The 12,074-nt window shown below is 37.1% G+C and overlaps 1 protein-coding gene across 4 annotated transcripts in view; it reads right to left on the bottom strand.

Moving 5' to 3' along the window:
• Positions 1-7,153: 7,153 nt before the first annotated feature.
• Positions 7,154-12,074, bottom strand: part of LOC149250163 (protein THYLAKOID ASSEMBLY 8-like, chloroplastic) — a 94,376-nt gene continuing 89,455 nt past the window's right edge. The window contains exons 3-5 of one of the 4 annotated variants that reach the window (XM_089458926.1): positions 8,694-8,743; positions 8,154-8,510; positions 7,154-7,664 (exon numbers count right to left, since the gene is read on the bottom strand). In XM_089458926.1, coding sequence (XP_089315052.1) covers positions 7,263-7,664; positions 8,154-8,498 — 747 coding nt within the window. In that variant the 5' untranslated portion in view covers positions 8,499-8,510; positions 8,694-8,743 and the 3' untranslated portion in view covers positions 7,154-7,262. Of the gene's footprint in view, positions 7,665-8,153; positions 8,744-12,074 lie in introns of all 4 variants that reach the window. The other 3 variants (XM_089458924.1, XM_089458925.1, XM_089458923.1) reach the window with 3 other exon arrangements.

Here is a 12,074-nt window from a genome sequence, read left to right as displayed (position 1 = left end):
TATGTGTTTGTTAAATAGTGTGGTGTGTCCTTATTTGGACAAGTTTGTTATTATGTTCTTTGATGATATATTGATATATTCTAAAAATGAAGAAGAGCATGCCAAACACTTAGCAGCAGTATTGAAATTGTTGAGAGAGCATCAATTGTATGCTAAGCTCAGCAAGTGCAGTTTCTTTCAGACAAGGGTACATTACTTGAGACATGTGGTTTCCAAGGAAGGCATAGAAGTAGATCTAGAGAAGATAAGGGCTATCATGGAGTAGGCAACTCCTAGAAATGTGGATGAAGTAAGATCATTTATTGGTTTAGCAGGTTATTACAAGAGGTTCATTAGGAACTTCTCACAGATTTCATATTCCATCACAGCATTGCAGCGAAAATGTAAGAAGTTTGAATGGATAGAGGAGTGCGCAACAAGTTTTGAGCAGTTGTTGACACATGCTCCAATGTTAAAGACCACATATCCAAAAGAAAATTGTGGTATGTACATATGCTTGCAAGAGAGGGCTTGGTGGATTCCTTATGCAGGAAGGAAAGGTAGTGTGTTATAAGTCACAGAAACTAAATGAGCACGAGCAGAACTATTCGACACATGATCTTGAATTGACAGCAATCATTCCTGCATTGAAGATGTGGAAGCACTATCTTCTTGGCAAACGACTTGTATTGATGAGTGATCACAGTGGATTGCGGTATCTATTTGACCAATCGAATCTCAATGTCAGGGAAACCAGATGGTTGGCCATGATCAGTGAGTTCAACTTTGAGATCAAGCATATTAAAGGTAAAGAGAACAGGGTTGCACATGCTCTTAGCAGGCAGATACAGGGGAACCACATAGCAACTATGAGTTCTTATGGGACATATTTACAGGCTCGGATCTTACAAGCAAGTTAGCAGGTTAACAGGTAGATAGAGCTCAAGCACAGGTTATAATAGAGTATAGGTATAGGTACAGGTGCACAAGATGTGGATTATTGTCTCACAACAAATAGATTGGTCAAATTTAGAGATAAGATATATGTGTCAGACAGCAATGAGCTCAAGAAGACGATCTTGAGGGAGTTTCATGTGAAACTATATTCAGGTCACCCAGAATATTAGAAGACACTGACAGTGGTGAAGAAGTTTTAATATTGGCCGAATTTGAAGAGAGACGTTGTAGAGTTTGTGGGTAGGTGCTTGGATTGTCAGCACATGAAGGCAGAGTGTAAGCATCCAGGTGGACTACTACATTCGATTCAGATTCCAGACTAGAAATGGGAGGTAATTTCCATCAAATTTAACATAGGTTTGCCGAGGACATCTAAGCAGAATGATTCCATCATGGTTGTAGTGGATAGGTTGACGAAAGTAGCGCACTTCATTCTAGTGAAGTCTACGTACGTAGCGAATGATGTAGCACAGGTCTTCATCAAAGATGTGAGATTGCATGGTGTTCTGCAAAAGATTGTGTCAGAGAAGGATGTGAAGTTCACTTCCAAGTTTTGGAAGGAGTTGTTTGCAGGATTAGGTATAGAATTGGCCTTCAGTATAGCTTATCATTTGCAGAAAAATGGACAAACAAAGAGGATCAACAGGATATTGGAGGACATGTTGAGGATGTATGTGATGCATTAACAATAGAATTGGGAAGAATATCTTTCACTGGTTGAGTTCGCTTACAACAATGGTTATCAAGAATATTTGAGGATGAGTCTGTTTGAGGCACTCTATGGGCAAAGTTGTAATACTCCTATTAGTTGGAGTGATCCAGTTAATAAGGTGTTGATTGGACGAGACATGTTGGCGGAAATGGAACAGGAAATGTGGGTAATCAAGAAGAATCTAAAAGCAGCATAGGATAGGCAGAAGAGCTATGTAGATCGGAACAGGTTGTTTAAGGAGTTTCAGGTTGAGGAGTAGGTGTACTTGCGCATCAAGCCGAAGAAGAGCTCCATGCGGATTGGATTGTGTCCCAAGTTGGCACCCTGGTTTTGTGGACCTTTCAGGATTCTGAAGAGGATTGGGCCAATAGCCTATCAACTTGCACTGCCTCCGACAGTGAAAGTCCATGATGTTTTCCATGTGTCATTGCTTAAGAAGTATGTTAAAGATGTTGATCATGTGATTGACTGATCTGTATTGCAGGGGGAGCCAGAAGAAAAATTTCAGGCAGAACCTTAGTGCAATTTGTGGAGAAAGATGCTCATGCTCCAGAACCGAGCAATCGAGCAGGTTATAGTGCATTGGAAACACTTTGGGCCCGATGAAGCTACATGGGAGATGGCAGATCATATGCGGGCTATGTATCATTCTCTATTCACTGGTTGAGCGAATGTTTTGGTATGTCTTTGGTAAATGTTTGGGTATATGTTTTGGTATATGTGCATAGGTATATGGATGTAAACGCTGCCACAAGTTGTTGTTATAAAGCTCCAATAAGTGGAATGGGTGTCATGTCATTATGGTTGTCATGTTATTATGTTGTCATGTTGGTTTACTTCTCAGTAGGTTGATCATTGTAAATACTGCAACGAGCTAAGTTATAAAGCTCCATGGGCAATATGTTTTGTTTACAACGGTTTTGTGGTTGTAGGTGTCATTGAACACCGAGGACGGTGTTCCCCCAAAGGGGAGGCTTTTGTAACAACCTTGGTCAAAAATCCATGTAAAAATTAATAAAGGTAAAATAAGACCTTGGCCATGGGACACATATTCCAAGCTTAATGTTGGGCAAACACATAGTGATGGGGATCACTTATGATTAATTAATGGCTAAGGAAATTGGTAAAGGCGATGGCAAAGGCTTTGGAAAGGCATGAGGCATTTATTGACATTTTATTTATGAAAATAATGGAAATAAAGATAAAAGGAAGGTGAAAGGTCACAAGTTGCATGTGAGGAGGAAAATGAAGGAAAATAATGGAAAATGAAGAAAATAGAGACCTCATTAATAAAAAGGATTCTGAGGATCAGTGCAATTTTGGAGCTCTCATTTTCCTCTCTCTCTCTCATACTCTTAGACATGTAAAGTTTTCTTGGATCACTCTTGGAGGAGTGTGGCATACTCAAGATTTGGAGCAAAGAGACAAAAGAAGAGCAGGAAAACGCAATAGGACATCATGATCAATAGCTACAGTGAATTTTGCTTGCAAGTATCAAGTTGCATGTGTGTTTTCCTCACTAGTTTTGGCATGCATGGCATATGCATGTGGTTTCTTGGTTATGATCTATTATTGGCATGGAGAATTGTCTGGATTGATAGTGGCTTTGCCTAGCCTTGTCATTTCCTAGATAGCAATGGTGTTGTGAGTTCCTTTCTTTTGTTTTCTGGTTGGTTCTCATGTTCCTTTGGCTATGGGTTGAGTTACTAGTTCTTGAAAGCCTTGGTTGGACAAACACTCTAGAAGCCCTATAACAACGTGTGTTGAGTTACTAGTCTTGGAATCCTTGGTTGGACAAACGCTCTGGAAGCCCTTGGTGAGTTAAGTTACTAGCCCTAGAATCCCTGGTTGGACAAACGCTCTTGAAGCTCAGCAACAGCTATGGGGTTGAGTTACTAGTCCTCGAAGCCCTGGTTGGAACAAACGCTCTGGACCCCTAAACAACTTGGCTAGAGGCCAATCTAGTGATGGTTAGTGGCATCTGACCGTGAGATGGAATCGTTGGTTGAGGGTTGAGGTAGTTTGGCTTTTGGAAGCCCTGGATGGTTTTGATTGATTTGTTTTATGAGATCCCACATTCATGCTTGGAATATGGCACGGGGGTGATTGAATGAAAGAAAGATTTGGTTCAGCCTAGTCTACAGTGGGGTGGTTCGTGGAAGTCCCATACATGGTCGGCTTATGAAATCATCAATAAGAGCTTTATTTCTACTTGGTATTTTATGGGAAAATATATTTGTTTATATGTGGCTTATATGGTTGTTATATCCTTAATATTTATGTTGGTTATATGTTGGTTATGAATGAGTTTTATGACGTGAAAATGTATGGCTCTCATCATGTTTTGCTTAATCACTGAATGTACAATGAACATATAGCTTAATATATGGTAATGCAGATATTGTGATGAGGCATTAATGCTTCTTAGTGATTCTCAGATAAGTATGAGACCCCTATGCTCAGATCTGTTGTTTAAACTTGTAGAATGCATATTTGTGACATGTTTGACGAAATGCTTATCATGGCTAGTAGGGGTCCAGTCAAGTCCTTGTTCAAGTAATTGCATTTGTATCATTGTTCCAATGTTATCTTTCATTTTTGGAAGTTTCATGGAGTTCTAGGCAGTGACCTGAGCCCTAGCCCTCAAAAAGTGGCACAAAATTTGGAGTCACATGCACAAAACTACCTGGGAAAGTCCCTAGCCGTAGGCATGCCCATGTTATGGGAGCGACTATAGGGTTCCAATTGCACTCATGACCACGTTATGGGAGCGACTAAGGGTTTAATGCAATAAAAGATCACTTTGTTTCAAGGGCTCTTGGGGGTTCTGCAGTATGTCTAAAATGCCTGTGTAGTGTGTTCTGTCGGTTCCACTTTCTTAACTGACACAAGGGGAGTTGAATCATATCATAGTAACTCTTCATCACATGTTTACCCAGTTGGTCGGTTACTTAGGTAGATGTGGGAGGAGGGTGTTACACTTAGCTAAGTCATAAACGACTTTGACCAGGGATATAGATGTAAGTCACCTGAGAAGCCATAAAGGATTTTGGAGGAGGGTTAATAGTCCAAGGGAAGACTCTCCTAAGAAGACAAAAGGACTTGGTTGCTAGAAGGACTTGGTAGGGTCATAAAGGACTTTGACCAGAGGAGATTGATACATTTGCCTAAGGAGCCATAAAGGATTTTGGCCAGAAGTTAAAAGCCCTAGATACTCACATTGTCCACTCTAAAATGGAGTTATCTATAAATATGCATCTACATAGCAAGCTCATGAACTTTTCTTATAGAGAAGAAACTTCAACTAAGGGAAAATTTGTTGTAGCCAAGGAGAATACCTCCCTTGCTAAGGAGTGTTGATTTTTGTGTAGCATCGAGAGGTATTCCCACATGCCAAGAGGCCTCCTAAGTTGGTCTAGAAGAATTATGTAACTTAATAAATTTTATTTTGGGCATCATGTAGGCTCAAGAAGTCGAGCTGACCCCACAATGAAAAGGTGTGTCCCTTGGTCAAATTCACCCATTCAATTTGTGTGTGTGTATATATGTGACACTTCATTTTATCACTCGTTCATTATCATCATCTCTCTTCTAAAGCAGCGACACGTGGGAGCAGATAAAAGACGAATTCACTAAAGTTTGGATTTAGATTTTGGCACAAATTTCTAGACAATTTAGAATTGTAAACCTTGTTGAAGAAAATTTCTCCTAGAAGAAGAGTTGATGGGTTTTCTCCCAAGTTTTGGTTTCCCAAGAAAAATTTTGTTGTCTCTATTGTGCATTGTTGTCTCTTTATGATATCACTATTTTCACTGCATTATTGTTGAGATTTTTTGTGTGTAATTGCTCAATGATATCAATGGCATAAAGATAAATTGTTAAAGAACATTAGGTAATAATTATCAAATTAGAAAATTGGTTTATAACGTTCATCTTGTAGAAAATTCAACAATTACTAACCCTAAGCTAACCCTAGTTTGAATTTAACTTCAACATGGGGGCTTTTAGAAGGTTTTATGTGCCTTGTTCTTATTGAAAATCATTATTGGAAGCCAACACTCAACATACTAAACAAACCCTAGGTATTGTGCTTCATTAAATAGGTCTATATCAAGAAAGTGAATTGCCTCCTATTAGAGCCTTGAGCCTAAATTGTGACTTTCTTGTAGAAGGCCTCATCTTGTCATCTTGTACCCTAACCTTAGAATACCCATTAGGTGACCTTCTCACGTACCAGAACTCCTCCCATTAGCGAAAATCCATAATGAACACCCTAACCTTAGAATACCCATTTGGTGACCTTCTCATGTACCAGGACTCCTCCCATTAGCGAAAATCCGTAAAGAGCAGCGAGTTTTGGTTGTGGTGACAGTGAGCCATCACCCCATTGTTGTTACTTGGTCTAGTGTTAACCTTGTAGGGTGCCCCTCTCCAAGGTATACTAGATTTTATGGCAACAGGTCCGATGTCATCTCATTAGGTGTAGTTAATAGCTTCTATGTCCATTAAGCTTGAAATCTCCAAGTGTTACATTTTAAAATTAACTAGAAAACAAGGCAACTTTAAGCTAAAAATTCAAGAAAATTGTTGTATTCTTACAATCATTCATAAAAAACACCAACTTAAAACTGACAAAGAAACGTATGTTGGTTAATCTTGAAAGCTCCCAATATTGAAAATTATTGTATTCTAACCAGCACTCATAAGAATCACCAACTTAAACTGATAAAGAAACACAAAGCAAGACGACTTTCTTTTTTAAATATATGGACAATGTACATGTATTAAACATTTGTATAAATACTATAAATTTAATAGCAAATAGGAATAATTAACATGAAAATATGAAGAATGGTAACAAGTCTGTGCATGGAATTAAAACTGAAATCATTCCCTTCAAACACAAATACATATATGAGGACACCGTGTTTGTGATGTTTGGCCATTTTTAGTATTATATTCATATTCTTAGTTTGGCACATTAACCAAATCTCAATTACCAAGTTTATTAAGGTAATTGTAATATGAATGCTTACAATTTGCCTATATTGTGGAAATGTTACACTAGAACCTATCCTAGAATTTAATTCAATCTTCCAGTATTTGTTGAGCATAAGTGCTGCAAGATGGAATGTATGTTAAAATATACCAATGAACATAACATCAAAGAAAAAGATCAAATGAAAGTAAATGTGAACATTTAGCAAAAAAATAAAAGTTTGCCACTGGGAAGCTTTATCGCTTGCTTGCCACCTTGCAAATAAAGTTCCAACAACCGATTATCAACCAAAAAAATCACCTCCTACCATGAAATGTAAACTTGTCTCAAAGGTGTCAAAGATATACAAATGGCTAATTATGTTTCTTCCAGTGAATCACACAATTTCATTTCTTTTTATAGAGGAAAGTGAAAACAGAACTAGCATTATAGCCAAAAGCCAATGCGATAACAGAATGGTCGCTAGACCTTTTTGAAAGCATTTGGCATTTGGTACTATCAAAAGATAGTGCAATAGAAAAATCATTTTTCCCTCCAAATCTCAAGAAAATTTAAGAGTCCATTTGAGAGTAATCAGTGATACATATTAAAAAGCCTAACATAGAGAGAAGACAATCAATGGGTAGCAACTGTGTTTGCAACTTTATTCAGAACCTTGGTAGGGTCGTCCAAATATTCAAAAGCATCCTTCCTAACAACATTAGCTAGAACCCTCTCTTCCACTCTTTCAAGACTATTCAACAAAATTGTGAATGTTAGTTCATTTGGTTTACATCCTGATTGCACCTTCATCATTTCATAAATTTCCATTGCCTTTTCAATCATGCCAGCACGTGTGTAACCACCTAATAACTCGGTGCAAACCCTGGTATCCGGATCCAAGCCCTCCTCTTTTAATAGTGAAAAAAGTTCCTCGGCCTTATCAATTAGCTTATTTCTTGCCATGAGCATTATCATATCAGCATAAAGATATATGTCTGGCTTGTACCACACTTCCTTGCGCACAAGATCAAATATCTACAAAAGGATCAGTATAAACAATATCTTACAATAGTGTATGCTAGAAGGAAATTGCAACTTTTGTAATCTATATTCTAGACAATGATAAGGATGAGATACGCAAATGGCCACACCCACGTTATAGGTGTTGGGTCCTATATAAACACTCAAAACACCCATGACTCCATCAAAATGGAACTAGTGACATCATATAATGCACCGAATCATAATTCCCACTAAATCTAGGCCCTCGTCTAATTTGAAACTGTTGTGGTGAGTTTCAGCTTAACAAAATTGTTTGTTAAGACTCAAAATTGGACTTGATGATAATTGCAACATAAATAAGACCACTGAATTTTTCCCATCACATAACAATTTGTAGTAAATTGGTTTATAGAAGAATATCAACAATACCAATACAAGTGATAATGCTACCAATAATGGCAAGAAAAGATGTGGGATGACACTGACGATACTAAATATAAAACAGAAACAAACAATAAATACCTTTATAGCTAGCTCATATTCATTCTGCCTCTGAAGCTCTGAAAGTGCAGCTAGAAGATCATCCTTGAGCAACCGAGACACTCTGGTAATGCAAACGTGGTCTACTTTGTCCTGACTGTATTTGTTAGCCCTCTTTAAGGCCTGAACAGCTTGGATTGCCTCAGTGGTCATTATCCTCCCTCTCCACAAGGGCTTCCTTGGCCTATTATTATCCCTCAAACCACACACAACATGTTTAAGAGGCATCAACCTATTCCTTGAAGCTTCTGCCCATGTTTGTTTGTGGAGCAACTGCAATGCTCCTCTACAACTAGAAACAGTGTGTACTAGTAATAGTGAAGCCATTGTTGGAAGTCACTATATCATATCAAACATGAATATGGATGAGAATATCTGAAGGCAATGAAAATCAATGGTGTAAAAATAGGTTTATATTCACAAGGGCATTAAAAACTACCATTTTTGCTCCATAGTCACAGTAGGAGGAGACCTCATTTTCCCATGATGGAAATTAGACAAGAGAATCAGAGAAGAGCCTACCCTATCTTAAAGATAGTCCTTCCAGGTCCAATCACCCTTCGAATTTTTACCTGAGGAACAGAGTGAATCAACGAATTCAGAAACTAAAACAACTGAAGCCATTATACCATAGCATTTATAAAAATTTAAGCTTTGACATCCTATCAGATGAATGTCTGAGTTATGGTTACATTCCCACCCTAGTAAGGATCAGTAGATATGATATGCCTGTATGTTAAATCTAAATACAGAAACATATCCATTTCTCAATAATATTTATGTTGTGGTAAGCACCTTAAATCTCATCACCTTTGCTCTGCACTCTGCCAAACAACTTTGTTCGGACAGAATCAAGCCAAAGTTTTAAAAACACTTTCTTTTTTTATCTTTTCCTTATAAGCCTAATTCAAACCAGTCAAGAAAAATTACAGATAAGTTAGCAATCAATTTGCAGTGCCATAAGGGTAACCATTTTACCACCAATACTTTTCAACGATAAGATAATTGGAGATAGTTTTATTAATGTCCACAAATGACCAAGGAAAGGTCAACAGCACTAAAAGTACAATCCCATAGCATAGTTGAATTGAGTCTAGGCTCTACCGTCTAAGTAGCCTTTTGACAGAAATACTCTGTTAGTAAAAGAAGTCACAAAATAATTGAGTTCAAGTAGACACGTTTCTAATATGGAAGCTGGTCATAAGTGTAAAATATTACATACAACTTTTCTCTCTTGAGATAAAATAAGTATCAGAAAAAGAAGAATCCTACTTCATCTAATTTATTGCGTTCTAATCCTCTGGATTGCTCCCCCAGCAAAAGTATTTCTTACCAACGTTTGTCTGTGGATTCATCCCCTATCACTCTTAAACTGCCAAAGAGCCTGAATTCAGGCCCCATAATAACTGCCAAAATCGTGCATTATCATCGTCCTCTTTTAGAGTTGTCATGGATCTAATACAAGGAATGGTCGTATTAGCTCTTGGGTTGTTGAGTTATAATTGAGAAAGGTTTTGAATTGCATATTTGACATCCTATCTCTCTTGGTTTATCTGGGTTATAATCAAGGACTCCCTCTCTTGGTTGATCTGGGTTATAATCAAGGGCTCTCAATAAATTAGCATCCTAGATCTAATTTTTCATTAACATGAGTGCCTCTAAGTCCAAATGAGTAACCTAAGGCCTACCAAGTTAACAATCTCATATCAATTTGCTTCTCTTTAACCTAGATTTAAAATAGGAAAAGCCAATTTGTCTATTGGCTTTAGTAAACTGTCTTGGTGTTGGAATAGGCTGAAGAGCACATTTTGTTTGATCTAAAATTTCTTCCCTTTCGTTTTTTTGGGTTATACACAAGGTGCATTTACACTGATGCATTAGCATCCTATCTATATTCAATTCCAAGTCATAACAAAGGTTACAATTAGGGTGACATATTAGTATCCTCTTTCTTAGGTTTTAAAATTAGTCAAATGTCTTAATGTTAAAACATGCCATAACATATGATATATACAGTTGATATATTAAGTTTTAACATCCTCACTTGGATATTTGGGTTGTATTATGGGCAACATTTATGTCAACAAATCAGCATCCTCTCTAGTTTTGTCTTCGATTATTGAGGTTAATTTAGTTTCTTGAATGTGACTATCAATCTGTGGATATAATAATGTTTATTTCAAGAGATGTAGAGTATCTACTTGGGTATGAAAACATCACATATATAATTCTACTTTGTCTAATAAAATGACATTAGTATTCACAGCATTCTTGGTTCCTTTTTAATATATACGTTCCATATGGTATATATCTACATAGATTTGCATCTTCAAGTGAAATATGTCTTTATATTTCACCAAGGACGTGTTCCTAGCTTATGGAGAAAAGAGTCAATGAAAACCAGGTGAAATACAAGTAATCAGAATTTGCAATCCTTATCTTTATAATAGCGATATGTTTCTATTCAAAAGATTAAATATTACAAGCGAAAGATATTTTAACACGTGGTATCCTTAATTCTAAAATTTACGCTTGAGTTTCATCTAAGATCCATTGATTTGATCAAGACATCAACGCCATTTATACAGCAGAGATTGTGATCAACCTTAAATTGTGTCATTTCAAACTGTTGGTACATGCAAGGTATACTTCCTCTCCACGACTGGTTAAGGCTCGAGCAACAAAATGGTTTCTTAGACTTCTAAACCATCCAATCAACACGATAAGACATAAAAACAATCATATAAAGTATTAAACTACAGTTTCTGTTTAGCTAAAATTTCTTTGCTTATCAGAAAAGAACTATAGAAAAAGAGGCAGATAACCACTTCTGGACAAACGACAACCTGATTATAGCTGAAATGATATAAAGGAAACACAATATAAAGATATTCAAGCTGACTCGAAGAAACCCAATGTGGCAAAATAAATACCATGTATGTGCACAAAGTCTTTATGAACAAGCTTGCTCAGAGCACATTTTGTCAAGCCTTATGTCAATAGGTGGGTTCAATAGCATCTAAACATTTTATTAAAAACTGAAAACAGTTGCAAGCTGGTGGAATGGCAGATTCAGTGATGGACTTAGTAGATCAAAGGGATTTAGACTTCTTTCTATGGTAAAAAATTATATGATGAGCATGCCTCTATAAAAGCTTATTCAAAGTACAGTTTCTTAGCCTCTTTGTCAGTTGGTGTGCTCAATAGCTTCTAATCAGATTGTTAAATCTGCAAGCAAGTTTTCAAGTTTCAAGTGTTACATTTTCACCAACTGTGAGAACATAAGGCATATTTAGGAAAAAATCAAAGAAAAATATTGTGCAATGCACCATGAATTGTTAACATGGATCTATAAAAATGGCAAACTTATATAAGTGATATGTCAAATGAATTCAATGGAAGTGTTACCCCTCATATTGTATGAGGGCTACATTTGTGATTTTTATTACAGTGGATGGGCTTTACAGCATGGTACCTATGGAGCTTTTTAAGGATTGGGGGGGTCATAACAAAATCTAGCACCCCTTTATGATGTAACATTCCAAGAATCAAGGAGCTAGTATTGTGCAACTAAAGAAGCCTATCCACTATAACCACAATAGCTCTTTCTCTTTCTTCTAGTTGGATCTTCTCCAGCTCAAGGGGGGCTTCCATAGAAAGTAGGTTTGCTAAGCCTATGGAGCGGAGGCATGAGGTGATTTAGTGGAGAGTAAGCCTAAGCAAAATGTATGGTAATAATATAATGGAAAATAAGTGGTGTGAGAAAGGAGTATGAAGGTAGAAACACCAAGACCAAATTTCAATCCATGTATGGGCTAAATGGAGTCAAAGTGGTATGAAGCCAACAGGGCGAGTGCGTGAATATGTAAAAGGTTCAATAAGGGCTGCTATGCATGCCACAAA

This window comes from Pinus tabuliformis, chromosome 7, assembly GCF_031772625.1.
Source record: "Pinus tabuliformis cultivar Carrire ecotype Pingquan chromosome 7, CPIR1, whole genome shotgun sequence".
NCBI classification, from domain to species: Eukaryota; Viridiplantae; Streptophyta; class Pinopsida; order Pinales; family Pinaceae; genus Pinus; species Pinus tabuliformis.
Note: the sequence above shows the minus strand (reverse complement) of the source record. Positions and strands in the feature narration are given on the sequence as shown.